The 23318-nt window shown below is 56.9% G+C and overlaps 1 protein-coding gene across 1 annotated transcript in view; it reads left to right on the top strand.

Moving 5' to 3' along the window:
• The first annotated feature begins 627 nt into the window (after positions 1–627).
• Positions 628–23318, top strand: part of NEURL1B (neuralized E3 ubiquitin protein ligase 1B) — a 42921-nt gene continuing 20230 nt past the window's right edge. The window contains exons 1-2 of the mRNA XM_044777668.2: positions 628–824; positions 22114–22659. Of these exons, the coding sequence (XP_044633603.1) occupies positions 794–824; positions 22114–22659 (577 nt within the window). The 5' untranslated portion in view covers positions 628–793. The remainder of the gene's footprint in view (positions 825–22113; positions 22660–23318) is intronic.

Below are 23318 nucleotides of genomic sequence, written 5' to 3'. Positions count from 1 at the left end.
TTGTTTTATTTCTTCCTGGCTTTGATCATTATATTATGTGATCTTAATTGCTTATATTTCTGTCCTCACCATTAGCATGCCTGGTCTGTACCTACAGCGCCCAGCGCTGCGACTGGCACACAGGGTGCACTCAGCATTTTAATGGGTTCCCTCCTCCCCACCTTTGGCCGCTGCCTCGGTTTCTCCTACTCTCAGGTGCGTGATGCCACCCCCACCGCCGTCACCCTGGCCGTCACCAGGCTCTTTACACCGTCCGAAGTGACCTGCCTGTGCGTACGTCCCCAGCCCCGCACCCCGGCCCCTGCAGACTGCTCGGCGGGGCAAGGGCTTGGCAGGCTGTGGCCCAGCGCCTGGAAGAGCGCCTGGCACCCAGGAGGCTTTCCCAAAGTGTGGGAATAAATGAGCGGAAGGCCAGCGGGATGACTAGCCGGGCGCCCGAGGCCACCCAGCTGCCCGGCGCGCCTTCCTGCCCCGGGCGCGGGAGCGGCGAGGGCGGGAGGCTCGGCCGTTCCACTCCCGCCGCGGGTGCGAACTTTCAAAAGACGCGGCGGCCGCGGCCCCGCCCTCCCTGCGCGGTTGGCGGCGGCGGGAGCGGGGGCGGGGCCGCGGCCGGCCGGTGGCTCCGCCCCCTCCTCCAGCCGCCTCCTCGCTCCCGGCGCCCGCCCCAGCTGCCGCCCGCCCGCTCGCCGGTGCAGCCGCGATGCCCCGGGGCCCGACCCCGGCCCGGGTCCCCGGCCCACCGCGTAATTAGCTTCCGTGCGCGCCGCCGCCAACGTCGCGCCCAGACGCAGCGATGGGCAACACGGTGCACAGGACCCTGCCAGGTACGCCGCGGAGCCCTGCCCGGGAGGCAGGCGCTGGGGTCCTCCTCTCCTCAGGGGACCCGCTGGGTGACTTCCGGAGAGCCACCTCCGGCCCCTCTTGGAGCCCTCGGCTCGCAGCGGGCTGGAGTCCCCGCTGCCTCCCGGACCCCGGACCCCGGCTCCGCGCGCGCCCCGCGGCTGGGCTTTGCGCTCCGGGAGGGCGGGTACCGCGTCCTGGTTACCTTGGGGACCCCCGTCCTCGTTCTCCCGGCTTTGGCCAGATGCGCGAAGGGGCCGCTGGGGCGATGCTGCGCTCCCCCTCGCCTTTGTTCCAGCCCGAGGGCGCTGAGGAGGGAGCCCGGGGCGCCCCGGGGGGTGACTGGAGCCGGGCTCCCCAGGGCTTCCGACGGCCAGAAGCCGCCCATTGTGCCGAGACTGCAGCTGCTGAGAATGGGGGTGGGGGTGCTCGCAGGGGTACCCCAGTTCCCAGCCGCCCAGCGCCCCCGCGGCACATGCTGCCTCGGTTTGACTATGTTCCCACCCGCACCCTGGCTGCGCCCCCCTCTGGTGTCCGCTCAACTGGGGGGGTCTCTCTAGCCTCTCGGAGTCGCGGCTGCACAGCGCATCGCCCCCTGGTTAACACCACCCCAGAATTTCCGGGGCCGGAGTAGGGGGATGAGGCGGGGAGGGTGGGGGTGGGAAGGCCAAGGAGGCCTTACTAGAAAACACCTGGTAATCGTGGGAAAGGATCATTGCTCTGTGCTGGGCGCTTTGCATCCCCCAGCGCGGTATGCACAGAAGCTTTGTGGTAAAGAGATGGATCTCAATTTTATAAATGAAGAAATTGAGGCTCACAGGAGGGGAAATGATTCACCCAAGGTCACACTGCTGGTGGGGGGAGAGTCTGGATTGGGACCTGTGTCTGCCTGCACACCCTTCCCCACCCCCCCAAGTCTTTAGAATAAGTCTTTATTTTGGCTTACGGTGGGGCATCGCTAGCATCCTTTAGGCGGAAGGTGAGAGCTGTGCGTCTTTTTAAAGTTCAAAGGCCCGGCTCAGCGGGGAAGCAAGTCTGCTGTGGGGAAAATTTAGTGTGAGGTTTCAGGAGGAGAGGGACCTGTCACTTGGTCTCTGCTCTGACACTCCCATGTAGCCCTCCCTTCTAGGCGTTCTATCAAAAAGTAGTTGTTTCTTCCCCTGGAGGGGACTGAAATTGATGATGCTGAGCCCCGGGTTCCCAAGGCCGGTTTGTGGAAGAGAAGCCAACGCCTACTTTTTAAGCCTGCGGGCAGCTTTAGGGCCACTGCACTCAACCTCCAAAGTCTCAGAGGTGAAATCACCAGCAGAGGGTCACCAGCTAGTCAGTGGCAGAGGTGGGATTCAAACCTGGGACCACTTACCAGAGGGTGCCCTCCACTTCCTGTTCCAAGCTATTGCTTGGATGGGAGAGAACCCACCCACCCAGCCGGGAGGTGTCCAGGGATGTTGGCAAATATGGCAGATGTTCTGTCAGCCGCAAAGACACCGGGCTGAGGCATAGACCCCTCTGTAGGATTTCTTACTTAAGGAATGTTTATGCTGTTTTAGTAAAAAAGCCATTCTGCCATCTGTGGGTTGGCCTTGGGGTGGGTGAAGGGACAGACACACGCCAGGCGGGCTAAATATAGCTGGAGATTTATGTCGTCTCCATCCCACTGGGGTCTCGCTTTGTGGCCTGGGCCACCCTGGGCTGGGAGCCCGGGGCTGAGGTCAGTTACCCGCTGCAGTAGCTAAGTGGAAAATTCAAACTCTCCACTGGGGCTGATGCTGGCACTGAGTTTGAGGAAGGGGGACAGAACTGAATTCCTGAGCCATGTCAGTTTGCAGGTGCCAAGAATATGAAAGGCCTTTATTGTTTTCCGACCTGCCTATAATTAGTTTTTCACATACACTGTGCCATTTTTTACACCTCTGTGCTCAGTATCTGATGCTCCCCACTCCTGGCATATCCTTTCTTGTCTGGTCCATTTTTCAAAGTCTAGCTTAGTTGTCCCCTGCTCCAGGAAGCTTTCCCTGACCAATCACACCCAACCCTATCCTTCCTTGTGCTGCCTAGATGCCTTCTTCAGTCTCTGCTTATTCATCTGACCACACTGCATTGTGGTCGCCCGTCTCCACAGCCCGCCTTGGGGCCGCCTGAGGACAGAGCCCATGTCTTGATCATCTTGTATTCCTGGTTGCCCAGCCCAGAGCCTGGTGCCTGGCAGGGGCTCAAAAACCGGTGGTGGAGCTCACGTGTTGCCTGAATCTTGGGCTGAAAGAACGCTTGGTTCAGTGTTGCCCTGTTGAAATCCTCGTGCTTTCGTGCTCAGGGAAAGGACCCCTGCGTGGGGTTCCTTCTACGGGACTGGAAATAGAGAGCTGGCACTTGCCGAGCACCTGGCTCCTGTGCCAGGCTTCCTGCATATGTGGCTTCATTTACATGCCAAGCACAGCTTCTCCTTAAGGCTCCTGCATTGCTGATCCCTCTGCCTGGCGCATCTTACCCCGGACCTCCACATGGCTTCCCCCTCGTGGCCTTCAGGTCTCTGCTCCAACGCGGGTCCTGCCCTTGCGCCTGCCCCCAGCTCTGCCCGCTCCCTTTACCCTGCTTTGTGGTTCTCCTTAGCGTGAACCACTAACGTGCCATGCTGGATGAGTGGGTAGCCGTTTATCATCTGTCTCCCCAGGGAGGATTTTCTCTCTTTTCTTCACTGCTGTGTATGCAGCTCCTGGGGCCGTGGCTGGTACACAGTAGAGGTTCAGTAAATATTTGTTGAATGAATGAGTGAATTTCACTCTCGCAACAGCCCTGCAAGGTAGGGATTATCAGCTCCATGTTACAGATGAGAAAACCAAGGCTCAGGGAGTAAAACGACTCCCTCCGGCTCACACGGCTTATCCAGCCAGCAGAACCAGGATTGAAATCTGGATTTGTTTAGCTCCAGAGTCCTGCATTCTTCCTCTGACATGCAGGACCCTCCCTCTCAAAGTTCAGATAGTGTTTATTGGGTGCCCCACAGTCCACCTGGCATGCAATCGTGTACAATAAGGAAATGCCAAAGAAGGGAATGCCCTTTTTGATTGATTATGGGGAACCCCTTGGGAGCCCTCACGAAGGGCGTCAGCAAATTCAGATGAATGCTCTGTGAACAGAAGTGTGCAGGCGTCAGCACAAGCGTGCACGTTCACTAAGCTCCTACTGTGTGCGTTACCCATTCTCTTTCTAGTGGCAGTTCAGTCCTGCAGAGTCAGGTGTCATTCTTCTCCACTGTACAGGTGAGGAGACAGAGGCCCAGAGACGTTAAGACACTTGCCCTGACTCCCTGAGTTAGGCAGTGGCAGAGCTGAGCTTAGAAGACCCAGGTCTGTCTTCTCCCTAATACCACATGGTCCTTTTTCCCTGCACTCTGTTAGCCTTAATCTGTAAGGGGAGAAAAGTGTAAACAAGTGGGGGCGGGGCGGCGAGAATTCCAGGGTGGGGAGGAGGGGAGGGGCAGGAGGAGGAAGTCCCCCCTTCTCCCAGCAGCACGGTCAGTCCCTTCCCTCAGCGCGCCTCTGGGCTCCCCGCAGCTCTGGTTGGAGAAGAGGCTGAATTCGAACTGCCCGTGGGGTTTAATCATTAAGTCAGTCTGTGCCTGACCGAGCCAGGCGCCCTTTTTAGTGTTAGTTCAGGAAGAGGGTGTCCTGGAGCTTTCAAATGAGGGCACAAGTTGACCCTGCTCTGTGCCAGCCCTGAGTCAGGGGCTTTACTCACGTCATCTATTTTAAATCCTCTTAACAACCCCCCAGGGGGCTGTATTTATGCCCATTTTACAGGGAGGCAAATGAAGGCTCAGAGAGGTAAAGGGCACACACGGAGTGAGGGAACAGCCAGTCTTCCTAACCTAGATGCTTGGTCTGCAAATGCTGTGTCCAGAACGGAAGCACCTGCTCCCAGCAGCCACTCAGACGCCCTCCCTGTGGAACCTCTTTCTTTCTTTCTTTGGTGAGGAAGATTGCCGTGAGCTAACATCTATGCCCATCTTCCTCTATTTTATGTGGGATGCCGCCACAGCGTGGCTTGATGAGCGGTGCTAGGTCCCTGCCCAGGATCCGAACCCATGAACCCCAGGCCCCTGAACCAGAGCCTGCAAATCTAACCGCTGCGCTGCCAGCCAACCCTCCTCTTCCTTTCTCTGACCTGCCTGTGGAGCGTGTAGGTGTGGGCCTGCCTGGGTCGGCTCTGCAGCTCCCTGGCCGTGGGAGGTGATGCTCCAAGGCTGGGCAGCCGCCCTTCTCCCTGGATCTGGACTGTCTCAGCTCTTAGGAGAACTGCAGCCTTTGTCACTCCCCTTACAGCCGCTGCAGTGGCTGTGTGGATGACCCCTCCAGTGATGTTCCCTCTCTTTGAACCTCTTCCTCCTTAGCCCATTCACAGTGTGAGGTTGGGTTGGGCTTTATCTTGCCCCAGCTGACCCCTCCCCCCAGATCATTAAGAATGACTCTCACAGCCTCCAGGTTGAGCAGGAGTCCTGAACTGAGCCTCTCCAGGTGATGCAGCTTCTCTTTGAACAGCCTGGAAACCTACGAGGCTGTCAGCACATGGTCGGGGGCCTGACTAGTCAAGGTTCTTCAGTGATGGCCCCTGAGGATGCTGGGGCTAGGGTCGGGGTGGAAGGGTGGAGTGGTCTTATCCATCAGTGGACATGAGGAAGAGGGTGTGGGGTCTGTCCGGTACATAGGAAAAGTGGAGAAGTTGCCTGTGGAGAATCTGGAACCAGAAGGAACTAGGCCCTTCCTCTGCTTCTGCCCTCTTTCTGCTGCCACCTCTGCTGCCTTCACTCTCTCTCTCCCTGGCGGGAAAGGAGGGAGCTCTGGGGCTATGGGAGTAGGGGAAGGCTTCCTGGAGGAGGCGACATCTGAAGGAAAGTCCAGCTGAATGTAGGCCTCCCCGACTCGAATGTCATCTCTTTCTGCCACCTTTGGTGTCTAATGTGACTTGGTCACCCCAAGGCCCCTGATCTCCACTTAAGTGCGTCTCACCCAGGCTGGGGTGACTCTGGGGTCTGCCCTGCTTTGCATCTTCCTGAGTGCGCACCTTCATTCATCTATCTGACATCTTTTGGGCATCTGTGCCAGGCCCTGGGGGTTCAGCTGTGAATGTGATGGGCAGCTGTGAATGTGAGGGACAGGAGGCCCCCGGGAGCTGGCCTCTGGTGGAGGAGGGATGGGATGCTCTAGAGGAACAGTGACGCTATCACTGGGGGGCACAAGGGGCTGCTGCCCTCTGCCCCAGAGAGGTGGGGGTCAGTGCCCAACGCCCCGGACAAGGCCTGGCCACCAACCAAGTGGTCTCTCTACTGTGGGTCGTGCTCAACTAGCTTTTAAATAAATCTTTAATACATAGAGTAGAATAAAAAATAAAATATTGAGTGCATTCTTGTAGTAGGAGTGTTTTTGCTTCGTGAACTTCGGCTGTGTGTGCGCACTCGTGTGTTGTGTGTCACCGTGTAAAATGTGTTGGTCTGCGTGGCTCTCAGCCATTGAGCTGTGACAAGACCGCTCACTGGTCTCCAGCAGGGGGAGGTCTGGCGTCTGGGTCTAGAACGTGGGTCTTGAGTCAGGCAGCCGGGTTCAGATCTCCGTTTGGCCATTTCTCAGTGGAGGGACTCTGGGCCGGGTCCTGCCTGTCTGTGAAGTGGGAGGCTGGGGAGGCTGTCTTGGGGTTGGCGGGCTGAGAATTCAGTGGATCGGAGCAGGTGGTCTTTCGCACAGTGCCTGGGGCATTCGCTGTCACGGTTATTGTTGTGGCCTGGAAAGGAGCGAGCGGCCTTGGACCTGCCCCTGGGGTCCCTGGATGGGGCCGGCTGACAGGTGCCCTTCACTTCCTGCCTTGAAACCCTGCCCCAGGCGACCGTGAGCCTTGACCCGAGGGCTGGAGCAGGAGGCGGCCCTTTCCTGTGCACTGGCAGCGGTTCCCAGGGGTGCCCGGAGCTCTCCCGGGATATCCTGATTTCCAGTGAGAAGCATCTTCTTGGCAGGCTGCATTTTGCGGTTCTCAGCTGTTCCCCAGACCTTCAGGCCAGGCTCTGTGCTGGGCCTGGGGGCACAGCCTGGGTTTAGGGACCCAAGGTCTAGTGGGAGAGACCAACAAGGACTAGGCAGTTACAGGGAGCTGGGGAGGGAAAGCCCAGGGAACCGCGAGAGCCCAGAGGAGGACACAGGAAAGCCTCCTGGAGGAGGTGCTGTCCAGCTGAGACCAGAGAGCAGAGCAGTTAGCCAAGAGAAGGGAACGAGAAAGGCTATTCAGGGCAGACGGGCTAGATGTGCAAAGGCCTGACGAGGGGGAGCAGCGCATGTGTAGGGAGCTGTGGTATGTGGGGGTCCCAGTGCAAGTGGGGGTGGCATTGGGGTCAGAGCGGTGGGCAGAGGCCAGGCGGGGGAGGGTGTCCTCACAGGCCAGTGAGGCCGGCAGGCTCCGCTCCTCGGCTGCACGCTGCCCGCTGGGATGACGGCCCTGTTTGCCAGCGGGGCGCAGCATTTTCGCTGGCTGGGCTGCAAGGACCGCTCAGAACAGGCCGTTTAATCTTCCCCACGGAACAGAAGAGTCAGCTCTGCCCTCTTTTGGACCAAAGGGCTTTCTGTACTTTGTGGTGCTCTGTGAGGGCTTAAAATAGAAGCCCAAAGCCAGGTGTGTGGTTAGAGCTTAAAGCAGAGAGAGAAGAGGGGGGAGGCCCGGGTGCCGCCCGTCGGCGCTCACCTGGGCCATGTAGCAGAGTGGTCAGAGCTTTGGTGTGCTTGCCCCACGCCAGGTCCTTAGCCTGTTTTGTCCCATTTGAACCATCAGGACGAGCCTTCCAGAAGTAGTTTCCCGTTTCACAGATGGGGGAAACCGAGCTCAGGGGGTAACCAGACCTGCCTTGGGACAGGTGGCCGGGAAGTGGCAGGGCAGCATTTGACTCAGCCTTGCCCACCCCTCCGTCACCAGGGGGTGCTGGCCCTCGCCCTCATCCTGAGCCCCGCCCCCTCAAGCTGCCCCTCCTGCAGGTGCACCTTCTCACCTTCTGTGTCCTGGGAAGGTGATTACTCCTGTCCACCGCATCCAGGATGAAGCCGCCCATGGAGCAGGGCCGTCCCCCAGCCCCGCCCCACCTGCCCCAGGCCTGCAGACTCCGTGACTCTAAAGGTGGAGGTGGCCATCAGACGTCACCATGAGCCCTCTCCCCCGGAGCCCAGCTGCTCGCAGGCTCTTCCCACTGAGAGCTCCAGGCAGCCCCCCGAGTCAACCAGCAGGGGCACGGAGCTGGGGTGGGAGCCCTGGGCCGCCCTGCACCCAGGCTTTCCTGCAGAGGAGGAGCATCCCGTCCCCTGCTGTGCCGGCATTCTCAGCAGAGCTGGCGACAGCACAGCTGGGGGCCTTCACCCCTGGGTCTGAGTCCTGGCCCTGCCCCTGATTGGCCAGACAAGCAACTTAACCTCTCTAAGCTTCCATTCCCTCTTCTGCAGAAAGGGGATGATGATGGTACCTCTCAGACATGCAAAGCGGCCCACGGATAGGAAGTGCTCCAGGGGGCACCTGCTATTATGTATGCACTGGGCAAGCAAGCCCCTGCTCCATGCTGAGCCCTGTGCTCCCGAGGGAGACAGACACAGAAGAGTAGTAATAACCGCTGACTTGTGTCACGCAGCCAGTCTGTGCCAGACACTGTTCTAAGCAGGTGCCTGCATTCAACCTTCAGGACGAGTTGTGAGACAGCTGCTATTGTTAGTGCCGTGTCACTGTTGAGAGAGCAGGGAGAAGCACAGAGAGGGAAAGTGACTTACCCAAGGGCACATAGCTCTCGTAGTCCAACAGGCTCCCGCTAGAGAGAAGGGAGGATGGTGTGGGGTGGACGGCTGTAGGGCCGGGCCGGGGGTCAGGGGCGAGGCATTCACATTTGCACTGGAAGCCTTCGTAGTGTTAAGCACAAGTCTGTAAGCATTTAGGAATCCTGGCAGATTGGTTTTTAGTTCACCTGCTTCTTTGGTTGTTTGTCTCATATCCCGCCTCCAGGCATGGTCGGGGTAGGGGGCCTTTCTCCAGGTGGCCTTGGGCTGACTGTGGGGACCCCAGCTGATATTCTCCAAGGTCTGATGTGTAGGTCTTTCAAGGCGGGTCAGGGGACAGCTGATGCCGTGAGGGCTTTCTGGACAGCAAAACGAGACCATGTCACCCCCAAGGCAGCAAAGAGTCCCCAGCAACGTAGCCTGGGGACCCCCGGAGCCTGAGAGCTGCCTGCAAATTCCTGATGCCAAGGAGCGGACTTGATGGGGAAGGCGCTGTGGGCCAGACGCAGGTGTGACCCGTGTGTGGACAGCACATGGAGGCAGATTTCAGCTCAGTTGAAGGAGGAACTTTCTAAATGTGGAAGCTGTCTGGAAGTGGAACAGGGGTGGGGCTAGGAAGCAGCCTTTGCTGGAGTGGCACTGGTGTTTAGCTGGGACTTGACATGGACGTTGCAGAAGCAACCGGAGCATCAGAGAGATCTGGGGTGAATTGTCCATCAGTTGCCTTTTGACCCTGGGATCTTAGGGGGAGTGCTATCCAGGGCTCATTTGCTGGACACCTGTGGGGCCCTTCACAACCTTTCACTCATGTAACCCTCCTGCCAGTTCTGCCTATTAGGTGGTTTTAGCCCCATTTTATAGATCAGGAAACTGAGCACAGAAAGAGAAAGCTACCTTACCCTACCCGAGTCTATCCTCCCCCCACCCCACCCCCGACCTCCCAACCTCAGCACCTTTTCAGACTCAGCCGCAGGTGTTTCTGAGCAGAGTTTGGGACAGCCATCTTGGACGCCAGTCCCATCTCGCCCTCATCCCTTCTCCCTTCATTATTATTTTTTTTTAAATTGGCACCTGAGCTAACATCTATTGCCAATCTTTCTTTTCTTCTTCTCCCCAAAGCTCCCCAGTACATAGTTGTATATTTTAGTTGTGGGTCCTTCTGGTTGTGGCATGTGGGATGCCAACTCAACATGGCCTGTTGAGCGGTGCCACGTCCGTGCCCAGCATCCAAACCGGCGACACCCTGGACCACCGAAGTGGAGCACGTGAACTCAGCCCCTGGGCCACGGGGCCCTCCCTTCGTTCTTATTACTGAGCCTCAGAGCAGCTCAGAGCTGGCCTCTTGCCCCACTTCTGGGCAGTGGGGGAAAGTTCCTTAATGAGTAATCCATTTGGGGAAACGGGTGGGGTGGGGGTGTCGGGGGCAGTGCCGGCAGTCGGCAGAATGCCCATAGCTATTAAAATGTGTTTTGTTTATATCCTCAACATTACACGTTGTTTCTATCACAGTTCTATCCCTGGGCACGTGTGCTCCTTCCTGTTCCCCTAAGGATGATGGATTTATGAGCTGGGTGGGCACACGCATGCCCGTGTCTCCAAAACCGAGTCTGCTTGGTAACTTTCCACTCCACGGGAGGGATCCTCACCCCTCAGAAGAGCTTCACTTCTCCTCAAGGTTCTGGGCGATTCAAGGGCAGGAAATGGGAGAGCGGAATTTCCCTGTCTCCAGGGATGGTGCAGCCTCGCGTCCCTGCAGACAGCTCACTCAGGCGCTCTGTTCCCAGGACCAGAGAGTGCTCGGAATCACCACGTCCCACCTACCATTTGGCGGATCGGACACTGAGGACCAGAGCCTTGAGCAGGGTCACACACAGATTTACAGATGGGGTCTTTGGCTGGCATCTCAAGAGATGTGGTGGAAAGAGCGCTGGTTTTAGAGGCAGTCTCAAGTTCAAATCACAGTTCTACTATATCTAAGCTGTGTGATCCTCAGCAAGTCACTTCCCCTCTCTGGGCTTCCATTTTCTCATCTTTAGGATGGGGATAATGATGGTACCTCCCTCATGGGATTGTGATGAGGAATAAATAGGAGAGTCCAGGAGAAGTCTGAGCCCAACATTAGATGGGGACTGCATATGTGGGCATGGCTCACCCTCTTTACCAGAAGGTGGCTTCAGATTCCTTGAAGGCAAGGAACGTGTGCTTCTGAAATTGATGGCGGGGAGAGGAGCCATGGCACCAAATGGTCCTGCTGTGTCGCCCCTCTCGCGTCCCTGTGATAGATTACTGCAGTACCCACTGGTTGGCTAGGGAAGCAATTCCACATCATGGTCAAGAGCACACCTGGGCTTTGGATTCAGATTCGAGTCAAATCCTGACCCAGGTGCTCACCTGTGCCATGGCCTTGGGCCAGCCCCTACCCCGCTGGGCCTGATGTCCTCATCTGGGAAATGGGTCCATAGGGCTGTAGAGAGGCCCCACTGAGCCAACGACACTCACATCATCAGAGCTTAGGACAGATGGGATGGAGATTCCTATCAGGGCCCCAGTCTGCACTTCTGACACTTCTCCTTTATGTCTTGGGTGAGGGGCATCGTGGGTCCACACTCCCCTGCTCTCGTGAGCTCTCGGGCATTTGGAGGAAGGCCTGCGTGGTGGACAGGGTGAAGGAAAGAGAAAGCTTGGCTTCAGAGGGGAAAGCAGAGTGGAAGGTACCCTTCAGAGTCACTTCTCAAGGTGGGCCTCAGAGCCAAACATGGCGGGGAAGGAATCAACATTAGTTGAGGACCTACTGTGTGCCAGGCCCTGTGCTCTGGGCCTTCCCTGCAGGGATCACTTCTATGCTTTGCCCGAAACAGCCATAGCATCTCCTTCCTAGCCTTGGGAGCCAGGCTAGTATGGGTTCAAATGCCTATTCCACCACTTCCCGGCTGTGTGGCCTTAGGCCGCTCTCTCAACCTCTCTGAGCCTCCCTTCCTCACTGGCAGTGGGTCTGGTAGCCGTCACCTCCTTTAGCACTGTTGGGAAGATCACAAGTCGGGTGGGCAGAGGGCCAGTCGCAGGCTCTGCGTCACCCCCTGGGGGGTCTGCCTCTCTGATCATGCCCCACCCCCAATTCTTTCTGCAGACCTTCGGGAAGTTAGGCGCTCGGGCTCCATCCCCCTCTCTAATCTGTCACTGGCTTTCCTTTTTTAGATGCTTTACTTATTGTTCATCCCAAGTTCTGCCAAACCGTGCGTGGCCTTTGAGCTGCTCAGAACAAGCTGATTGATGACATCCACCCCCCACCCTTCCCCGAGACCAAGGCGGGGCACGCTCACCCTCTTTGCCAGAAGGTGGCTGATGCTACTTGTATATAGTCTAGATTTTTTTCTTGCTGGCCAGCAGGTAGGGAGAGACCTTGGGGAGAAGGGAGGCATAAAACAGGAAGGATGTGGCCTTCGGGTGAGACAGGACCAGGTACAAAAACAGGCACTGCCCGCACAGGCTGGGCTGCCCCCAGCAAGGACATCTGCCTCTCTGGGCCTCGGTTTTCTCCTCTGGGAGCCACCTGGCAGGGTGTGGCAAGGAGTGAGCGGGTGTGGTGAGCCCCAGGCCCATGCTGGGTCTGCCAGAGGTGGGCCCGCACCCCTCAGGGCCGGCGAGCATGGCCCAGCAGTGGGGCTGGTGAAGAACATTTCGTCAGCTCCAGGAGCGAGAGCAGCGATGTTCAAGGAGAGCTTCCTCCCTCTCTGGTGCTGCTTTTGACTGTGGAAGGCAGAACCAGTGGATCTGTTGGGACCGGGGCCCTGCAGGTCCCCACCTGCAGCTGAGGTTAGCGAGCAGCCAGCTTCTGGGCACCACCCGGGCCCGGGAATGGCTGCCCTCAAGGAAAGAGAAGGAGAGAGCTGGCAGACTCGGCCAGCTTATCAGCCAGCTGCCGCCAGGGGCTGCCTGGAGAAGAAGCAGGTGCCGGGGAGCAGGCCTGTGCCAGCCGTTGGAAGCGACGTTTGAAATCTGGACTGTTTCTCTCACTCCTGCTGTGCTGGGTCATTTTGACAGGCGAGGCGGAGAGGAAGGGACAGTTGCTATGGGAAGACCCGGGGCCTGAATCCCATTCTTCAGAGAGGCAGGTCCTCGGGGATTCTTCCCTGCTCCAAACACTTCAGTGGCCCCCAGAGCCTTCTTGAGGACCTTAACCTCCTCTGCACGACCTTTAAGACCCTTTGTGGTGCAGCCGCTGACTCCCTGTGCACCTGCCCCTCTCCTTTCTGCACCACATTCCCTGCGGCTCCTCAAGTCCACACATCTCATTCTCACCTCCAGGCCTTTGCCTGTGCTGTTGTTCCCTGTACCTGAACCCACTTTCCCATCTCTTATCATCCTCCCAGCCACTTCTTCCTAAGTCTGCAGAGTGGCTTCTCTGAGAAGCAGCCCCATAGCCCACTCCTCTCTGCTGGCACCCTGAGCTGTCATGACGCCTGTATGTGGCCGTCCCGCCTGCTGGTCTCAGCTCCAGGGGCCCTGGCATGCAGCAGAAGCTCCATAAATGTCAGTGAAGGAGGAAGTGATGTACTGGAGAAAGAATGAGGGCACATCCCCCCTCCACGGCCTGGGGCCCTAACCCTGGGAGCCGGTGCCTGAGGTTGGAGCTGCCTGGGCCTGTTTATCAAGCAAAGACCTCAGCTGAGGCGCCCAGTGGAGGGTCGAGCCTGCTGGGCATCATGACCCCACTGAGCACACTTCGAGGGGGCGTCGGGGTAACCTCAGCCCCCAGGAATGTGGCACATCTGAGCCGACTTGAGCAAAGAGGGATGCTTAGGCCTGGAGAGAGCGAGCTTTCCTCCTAGCAGGCTATGTCGTGGGGCCTCCGGCCTCCCTCGGGGACTCCTTGCAGCTGTTGACGGGAGTGTGGGCCTCCTGGCTGGGCCGCACCACAGAGACCAGGTTTTGTTCGCAAGAAAAGGGGAGAGGAGGAGCAGGGTGGCGGTTTCCAGGGTGGGCTGGCCCCATGCCATCCGGGGTGCTGGCCGACCAGGCCTCTGAGACAGAACAAAGTCCCCTTAAGCTGGCAGCCGTCCCCTGGGCGCATGTCACTGCCCCGTTTGGCAGAGGCGAGGGAGGCTTGGTTGTTTTTTTCCAGCCCACTTTCAAACCCACCAATGGCAGAGGAGTCCGATCCGTGCCCTGCCTTGCATGGCAGGAAGCCTTGCCACATATCAGCCTTGCCTTTTCCTCTGTAACACACACACGCACATGCATACACACGCATGTGCCCACACACGCACGTGTATACCCCATGCTGCTTCCCACCGCCGAGCCGACAGCGTTGGTTTGAATTTTGGACATGGGCAAATGTCGCTTGAACCAGAGATTTCTCACTCAAGGTCCATGGTCTGAGATTGGATGTTGTGTGGGTCAGGAAGCCCCTGAAGTTGGCGGTCAGGTGGTGTGCATGCAGCGTGGGTGTGTCTCGAGGCAGAGGCCTGTATGGCTTTCATGGCCCTTAACAAGGCTCACACCCCTGCCCCCAAAGGTCACGAGTGGCTTCCTTGGAGGAGGAGTGGCCTGTGGGACAAGGGCCTGAGCCCATCCCTTCCCTGCCACCGCCCGGCTTCGCAGCCTTGGTGTCCTCCTCTGGGAAATGCGGTGGTAAAGCCCACCCTGAATGTTGTCCCGAAGACTCAGCCCAGTGCATGTGGCCCCGCCGGCACAGCGCAGGGGCTCGCAAAAGGCAAGTCAGATCCCCTTGTGCAAGGAGGGGCAGGATGGACTGTGCTCCTGGGTGGCGAGTCCCTTTCCCGGTGGAGCAGAGTCTGCTGCAGATTTCAGCCAGGATGCCATCTGCTGAATGCCAACACTCTGGAAGCCGTCATCCGGCGGTCGGAGAAGCCGGGCTGCTGCTTCCTGCCGTCCTCCTGGTGGTCAGTGCCATTTCCCTGGGCTCTTTTTAGATCAAAGGAAGGCTGGACTGCACGATGAGCGAGGATCATTCGGGGGGTGGCACAGTGCACGTGGGATGCTGCTGGGATGGCTTGAAAATAGGCCTCTGTCCGTGGACACCAAAGGAAGGTGACCCCAGGGTTTTCAAGAGGCCCTTCCTGGCCAAGATCACCAGCCCTCCATGGGAGAAACAGTTCAGGGTGTCTTTCCCTAGACCCCCAAGTAGACACTCAGACCCAGGAATAAACCTTTTCTCATCAAAGGAAGTAAATTTGGTGTTAAGGAAGGGACCAGAGTTTAGTGAACACCCACCATGTGCCCCACCCGTGTATCTGACGGATGAGGTGGGCTCCTTCCTCCCACAGCCATTTTGAAGGGTGGCGATGACTCTTAGGCTTTTCTAGATCCGGTCGGGGGACCCAGAGAAGTTAAGCGCATACCTCAAGATCACACAGCTAAGAAATGACAAAACCAGAATTTAAACCCAGGTCTGTCTGGCTCCAAGCTTGTGCTCTTTTTCACGGCCTCTCACAGTGGGATTTAGAGAATTAAGAGCACAGGAGAGATGGAGGTGAGGGGCTCCCCCGGGGTCCGGACCTGAGGTTCCGCGCAGGGAAGGGAATGAAGGTTTAGCGAGCATCTCCCATGTGCCAGGTCTGCGGGGCTCTCTCTGTGCTCTCGCCGCCCCTCCCAGCAGCCTGAGAGGGGATCTAAGATCGCGCACCTTTTGTAGATGGGAAACCTGCAGCGCTGGCAGGCGCCTGACTTGCCCACGGACCCTCAGGCAAATTAGCCACAAAGCACAGGGACATTCTAAGACACGGATGCAAGTAAACCCCGGAGCCACCCCAGAGTGCCTCTTGTGTCCACCTGAGTTCCCGCAGGACTTGCCCAAGGCTGGGCAGTGGCAACATGATTTAGTGAGAACGGAGTCCCCGCCTCCCTAACCACCCACAGCTCCTCACCGTCCAGCCCCCAAAATCTCTGGAGTTGGGCGTTGCTTCCTTGACCAAACGCTGGAAAGACCCTCCCGTCTGGGCTTGGCGGGCTGGGGCAGTCTTTGATTCACCATGAGGTTGGGCCAGGACTGTTTCCTCTTCCCCGCTGCACACGGGATGGGCCACTGCAGAGGTCCCCACCTCCCAGAAAACCCCACCACCTGCCTTGTTCTTAGGGTCCCGATTCCAGGCCAGAAAAGGTGGCAGGCCCACTGGCCAGGGGCGCATCCTTAGCCTTGCGTGGAAGGAAACGGGCATGGGGTCCCTGGTGTGGGGTGGGGGTGTCTTCCTGGCAGAAGGTTCCTCACTAGTGACAGGGTATCTATTTGAATCTGGTCCTGGTGCCAGCAGCCGGGAACCTCTGTGCCCGTAGACTGAGCCATTTGGGGGAACAGCTGAAGTGATCCCCAGGAGGGGAACCGTGGGGGACATTTTGGCCCTTGATGGAATATTCTGTGGCCGTGAAACATGAGCACAGTGAATGCTTGGGAGCCATGTGGGAAAATGCTTTTTATGTAATGTTGGGTTAGAAAAAAGAGGCAGGAACAGAATTGGCTGTGTGCTCTGATGGCAGTGAAGTTAGAAAAGGTGCTTGGTACTCCTTAGTACTTAGTACTTCTGCACGTCTTCTGGAAGGAGGTTGGAAGGGGAGGGAAGAGCACCGGTTCGGGGTCAGACAGAGCTGGGTTCACGTGGCAGCACTCTCCTCGTGGCTGCGGGCAGCGCCTCTGCTGCCTCCAGCCTTGTTTTTCTCCTGGAAAATGGACACAATAATCCTGTAGGTGAAGGTTTGTTTTGAGAATTAGCTGCAATCACATATGGAAAACATCCGACACAGGCATGGCACACAGCGAGGGCACCGCCTGCGCGGCTGACGTGGATGGACGGGTGGAGATGGTGAAAGATGGGATGCAGGTTAGGGTGTGAAAGTGGGGAGGTCGGGGCAGTTTTTCTCCTCCTTCTCAAACTCTCTAAAATGTGGCTGTAGTTTTTATTGCAATAATTTAAGTAATAAAGTTCAGGGCTTCCACTGATATCTCTGAACTAGGATGTTCTGCGGGGCCGCTGGGGTCCACGGCCACAGTTTTTCTTGTAGAAGCCACTTTCCCTGAGCGAAAAACAGATGTTTGTGCACAATTTGGAGACTGCTTCTTGTGGTTCTTTTACTTTATGCATTTTCAGTTTGTGTAAATAACACGTCCTCTTAGAAACTTTTTACTCTGGTTTTCTTTCTCTCACATCAGGACTCTGGCATGGGGAAAGGAGTAGTGTTTATCCCTCATTCCCTGAAGGAAGTGCAATCATATACTCCAGATTAAACAAACATGTAACCCTCGCTGGTTACGCGGCTGCATTTTATCCTAACATATAGTTGGCTTTGCAGGCAGCTGCCCCGGATAGTAACAGCACAGCTGCTCGCGCCCCTATGCTCATGTCAATCACAGGCCACTCCCCTAGAACATCTGCTCAGGATTCCCAAGCCGTCTGTAAAGGAACTCTCTGAAGGAGAGATAAGGATGGAAAAACAACAGTGATGGCAGAGGAGATAAAAATAATCAAGTAAGAGTGACCTGTGGTCTTTGGTGCTCAGCAGGGCTTTTGATCTGTGGTCATATATAATGTTTCTGGAGAGTCTGCCAGCTGTGGGGACCTTGGAGAGAATCCGGCCTGTTGGATGGGGGAGGAAGCTGCAGCCCAGAAGTTGGGTGGCTTGCAACCCGGCCTCGGCCGGCGTGGAGAACGCAGGCTCTGCGCTCCCCGGGTGGCCTCTCCTGACGGTTTACACCCAGCTGGTATTTCCCCCGCTCATTGATTTTGGTCCTGCCGAAATAGCTCTCCAGTGGGCTTCTGTGCTTATCCTTGTGGTTCCCAAGATGGCCTGGAGGCTGCCTCTGTGTCCACCGTCGTCACTGCTGTGGGGCCCCTCCCTAACAGGCAGTGCTGGCCTGCTCTGCTGGAAGCCCTTCGTGGCTCCCTGTCCCCTACGCTGTGTGATCTGAGCCTCTCGGGCTGGCATTCAGGGCCTTACCCTCTGGTCCCTGCAACATCGATGGCACCCTAGCCCCTCACCCCTCACCCCTAGGAGGCAGTGGCTACCCAACCTCATACACCCTCTGCCACACCACCATATTACTTACCTTCCCCACAAAGTCCAACTGCCCCCACCTCTGGTGTTCCCTCAGCCTGGAATGTTCCCTCTCCCTCAAGACCTGGCTCTATGGGCATCACCCCCCGCCCCCCAGCCCCTCGCTGAGTCCAGGGCCTTCTTCAGGCCCTATAGCCCCCTGTGCTGATGCCTAAGGTGCTCTTTATCTTACCCTCTTGTCGTTGTCTATGTGTGTCTTCTCCACCACGTGGTGACTCAGATCTCCATGAAGACAGGATTATGTGATCACCTGTGCACCCTCAGGTGCCTGGCACCAGTAGATACATCTGCAGAAAGGATGGACGGATGGATGGACGGACAGATGGATAGATGGATGGACCAATGAAAGGATGAGCAGACAGATGGGATGGACACATAGATGGATGGATGGGTGGACGGATGGACGGATGGATGGCTGGATGGCTGAATAGAGGAGTGAACATTTTGTCTGTTGCCCTCCTCCACCAGTCCAATGTCTAGCAGGCCTGCCCAAAGGTAACAGGAGTCAGCAGGGGGCCTCTTGCATCCCTCTCCTACATAAGAAGTCAACAACTCAACCCTTCTGTCTGTCCTGTGTTGGCTCCTCAAAAGCAGAGAGAGTATGATAAAATGGCTAAAAAGGCAGGATGGGGGTCACACAAACCTAGCTTCAGTCACAGCTCTGCCTTTAGCTAAGCCGGCTGCGTGAGTTTGGGCAAGTGACTCCACCTCTCTGAAACTCCATTTCTCCATCTGTGTGATGAGGATCCGTGGTCCTCGCCTCATGGGGTATTATAAGGATTAGATGAGGAAATGCATGGCGGGTAACCAGCCCAGAGTTGGTGTCTTGTACCAGCTTAGTGAACGCATGGTGACTCTGTGAATCAGGACAGTTTTGGTTGCGAGAATCAGAAACCTGGCTCGACCTGGCTCGACCTGGCTTATAAGCATAGAGGGCTGGCTCCCCAAGCTGAAAAGTTTGCAATGATCCGAGTGGCCAGGCTCACTGGATCACGCCCCACTGTGTTTAGGAATTGGCTCATACCCCAATTCCTAAAGTTGGGGTGAGGTCAGCCCACTAGCTGGGGGAAAGCTGGGTCTCCTGAGGAAAATTGGGGCACAGTAGCCAGAAGAGGAGGAGTGGATGCTGGGCAGGCAGCAGCGGCCATGCCCACGTGACTAAGTGTGGTGGGAGCCACAGAAAACTGGAGGCCCCTTTTATGGTGGCCCAGGACCTGTGGGCCTGTGGTGCTTGGCCAGCCCCTCCAGGGCTCCCCCTGCCCTCCTTGGGTGGGAGTGACCTCTGACATTCTCCCTGAGATCACAGTGGCCTGGCCAGAAGAACCCAGGAAAGGGGTTCCTGCCCAGACCCCCACCAGCCTTGAGCTTAGCTGGCCCCTCCCCTCCGTGGGCCCATCTCCCCATCTGTAAAATGGGCTCATTGGACGAGATGATCTCTGAGGTCTGCTCGCAATCCAACCATAATAAGCAGCCTCTGGCATTCATCGAGTGCCCATGTGTGCCAGGCCTGGCTGGGCACGGAGGAGTCAAAATGAGACAGACAAGCCGCTGCCCCACAGGATCCACCGTGGTCCCTCCCCAGCCCTTTCCACCACCTCTCTGCTTCTCCTTCAATATTCGTTATAGAACCAAAAGGTGTTTTTAAATTGTTTTATTTATTGAATATAGTTTAAACATCCAAAGCATCAAGTCAAATGCTTTTTTTATTTCCTGCATTAAAAACCAAAACCTCCAAATCTCTACTACCCTCACAACATATCCAGAATCTGACCCTTTCTCGCCACCTTTACTCGTCCTGCCTGCCAATCTGAGCCACCATCACCCCTGTTCTGGAATCATCCGGTAGCCTTGTCCTAGCCCCCAGCTTCCTTGCCCACCCCCCACATCTCAACAGTCCCCTCCCCACACAGCAGCCTGAGAGTCCTACCACCTCTCTGCTCTAAACCTCCAAGAATGTCCCATCTCACTCAGTAAACTGGTTAAAGAAAACAAACCACCACCATAGGCTCTTCTCCCCACCCTCAGCCCCAGCCCCAGCTCTGGGCTCATTTCCTGCCGCTCTCCAACTTGGTCATGCCATTCCAGCTACGTTGGCTTCCTTCTTGTTTCTCAGCCACACCAGCACAGTCCCACCTCAGGGCCTTTGCACTCGTTGTTACCCCTGCCTGGACCACTCTTCTCCCAGATACCCTCCTGCCTCACTCCCTCACCTCCTTCAGGTCTCTCTTCAAAAGTCACTCATCAGAGAGGCCCTCCCTGAAAATCCTAAGAAAAAACCTCTCTGCCCCCTCCCTTGGCTGCATTTTTCTCTGTAATGCATCCCACCAGGCAGAGTATGTTTTATTTGTTGTCTGCCTTTGCCCACTGGAATGTCAGCCCCATCAGAGTGGGAACTTTATCTGTCCTGGTGAGTGCTGTATTTCTAGTGCCTAGCGTGGTGCCTGGCACGTATGGGTGCTCACTAAACATTTGTTAAATGGATGAATACGAAAGTTCCTTATGTTCCTTTTCCTTATGTGGGTCGTTGGCTTTATTCCGTGTGCCGACAGCCCACAACTTAGAATGGTTCAACTTACGATGTTTCAACTTTACGATGGTGCAAAGGCAATGTGCTTTCAGTAGAAACTGTACTTCAGATTTTGAATTTTGATATTTTCCCGGGCTAGCCATATGCGGTACGATCCCCTCTCGGGATGCTGGGCAGCCGCAGCTCCCATTCAGCCCTGCAGTCATGAGGGTGAACAACAAATACACTACCCCATTCTGTACCCAGACGCCCGTTCTGTCACTGTCAGTACAGTATTCAGTGAATTACATGAGATAGTCAACACTTCAGTATAAAATAGGCTTTGCGTTAGCAACTTTGCCCAACTGTGGGATAATGTGAGTGTTCTGAGCACGTTTAAGGTAGACCAGGCCAAGCTAGGATGTTCCGTAGGTTGGGCGGACTGAATGCATTTTCAACTTAGGATATTTTCATGCTTTCAACTTACGATGGGTAACATTGTACCAAGGAAGGTAACGAGCAAGATCTGTCTTTTTGTCTTCTGTGGGTCAATGGCTTCTGTTTGGAGAGGGGCCTCCCAGCTTCCCAACAGTTTCCTCCCTTAATGACTGGGGTGCCCTTCCCCTGGGGCCTGGCTTGTCTGCCTCCTCATGGCCTCTTCCTCTTCATGTGCTCCTGTCCTGGCTCCCATCAGCCTCAGGATTAAGTGAACCCCTGATGTGCCCAGAGCACAGCGGCCCCGTGGCTGGCCGGGGGAGGCGTGGTCCCTGCAGCGGCCTCTCATTCCCTGGGGTTGCTACTCTTCTCCCATGACCACAGACCATTGTGGCCAGGGATGGTCTGCGATCTGTGACCACCTCCCATGGAAACTGTCCCCAGCTGCTGTTGTGAAGGAGCAGCGGGCACTCGTGCAGCCTCTGGGAACCGCCCCCGGGACGCAGGAGGAAACGGGGAGGATAGATCCCCTCGGCGCAGGGCTTGTGGCCAGAGGCCAGGCCCTTTGAAAGGAGACCCAAGATTCTCCAGGTCCTCTGGGGCAGAACTCCCTTAGAAATGAATCCTGAAAGGTGTATGTTCTAGAAAAACCAAGCTTGCTTCTAAAGATGCCTTCATTTTCTGTGAGTGAGGGGGAGGGGAAGTCACAGAGTCCTGGCTTGGGCTTCCTCTGGAACTTCAGTATGGTGATCATATTCTTAGCTGCCTGTGAAGCACATAGCTTGTGCCAGGCAGTATCCAAGGACCCTCATCCACATGATCTTTTAGCAGCTGTATGAGTTAAGTAATGTCCCTGTTTTATAAGCAAGGACAGTGGTCTAGAGAAGTGACAGGGTCTACTGCGCATCACACGGCCAGGAACTGCCAGAGAGCTGGGCTGCCAGGCAGCACTCTTCATCTTGCCTCTTATTCTACTGTCGGGGGATCCCAAGACTGCACACTTTCTATTTCCTATTATGCCTTGCTTTTGAACAAATTGCCCAGAAACAAGCAGCCCAAGACCCCCTCTACTCCCCTAGAATCCAAGGCCCTGTTGCCTTTGAAGGGACTCCACTGCCCAGAAGGGGCCCCTGGAGGAAGACGCTAGATGCCCAGGGATTTGATGGGAATGGGCAAGTCAGTGGCCCCCAGTCTGGCTGTTGTGACAAGCTCATCGCTGTTGGCCTGTCCCGGAGGGAAACAGCTCTGAACAGGGCTTCACCAGACAGACACACACACACAAACACAGCTCGGTGTGCTCCTCTGTGAAGTGGGTATAATGACTTCGCCGTGGCAGCGTTGGGCAGGTTGGGGGTGGCCGGAACGTTCTCAATTACCCGTCTAATCAAGATGGAATTTAAAATAGAAACGATTGTTAAGGACGAACCTGGGCGGCGGCGCTCCGGGGCCTAACCCTCCCGCCTGTCTCTCCCGCAGAGTCCAGCCCGCCCGCGCGCCTCCTGGCCACCCGGCCGTGCTGCGGGCCCGGCCCCGAGCGGCGCCCGGTGCTGGGCGAAGCGCCGCGCTTCCACGCGCAGGCCAAGGGCAAGAACGTGCGGCTGGACGGCCACTCGCGCCGGGCCACGCGGCGCAACAGCTTCTGCAACGGTGTCACCTTCACGCAGCGGCCCATCCGGCTGTACGAGCAGGTGCGGCTGCGCCTGGTGGCCGTGCGCCCTGGCTGGAGCGGCGCGCTGCGCTTCGGCTTCACGGCGCATGACCCGTCGCTCATGAGCGCGCACGACATCCCCAAGTACGCCTGCCCCGACCTTGTCACGCGGCCCGGCTACTGGGCCAAGGCGCTGCCCGAGAACCTGGCGCTGCGCGACACCGTGCTGGCCTACTGGGCGGACCGCCACGGCCGCGTCTTCTACAGCGTCAACGACGGCGAGCCGGTGCTCTTCCACTGCGGCGTGGCCGTGGGCGGCCCGCTCTGGGCGCTCATCGACGTCTACGGCATCACCGACGAGGTGCAGCTGCTCGGTAGGTGGCTCGACCTGGAGGCGCTCCGTGCGCGTTTCTCTAGCAGGCACAGCTTACAGAGGGCTCAGCTTGCCGGGCGTGGTTCTAAGCGATTTACACCCTTTAACTCGTTTATTTCTCACGACAACTCGCCACCCCCGTTTGTTTGACAAACGAGGAAACTGAGGCCCGGAGAGGTTAAATGGGACTTGCATCGCAAAGCCGGGATTGGAACCCGCGGGCTGCGGGGGTCCAGAGTCCATGCTCTGGCCCAGGGTCCCTTGCTCTTTCTCTCACCATTCTTCCATCCGTTCCTGTGCTCCTCTCTTCACTCCCGTGTTCATTTGCTCACTCACTCATTCATTCATTCGTGTATTCACTCATTCACTCATGTATTTATTCATTTGCTCATTGATTTGCTCACTCACACATCCACTCACTCACTCAGCACAATCAGCTTTGTGCCTTAATCCTCGAGTTTCTGTGCCACCAGGCAGTGAGCAAGCAGACACATCATCTCCAGGCCCTCAGGGTCCCCTGGGGATGCAGGCAGAGGAGTGTGGCCCCAACTCTGACAGGGGAGGTAGCCACTACTGCAGAAATCCTGGTGGTGCGAACTCGTGGGGAGAGAAGTTTGCTGCCCTTGAGATGGTATTTCTTTCTCTTTCTTTTTTTTCACT

The sequence above is a fragment of the Equus asinus genome, chromosome 9 (assembly GCF_041296235.1).
Source record: "Equus asinus isolate D_3611 breed Donkey chromosome 9, EquAss-T2T_v2, whole genome shotgun sequence".
NCBI classification, from domain to species: domain Eukaryota; kingdom Metazoa; phylum Chordata; class Mammalia; order Perissodactyla; family Equidae; genus Equus; species Equus asinus.
Note: the sequence above shows the minus strand (reverse complement) of the source record. Positions and strands in the feature narration are given on the sequence as shown.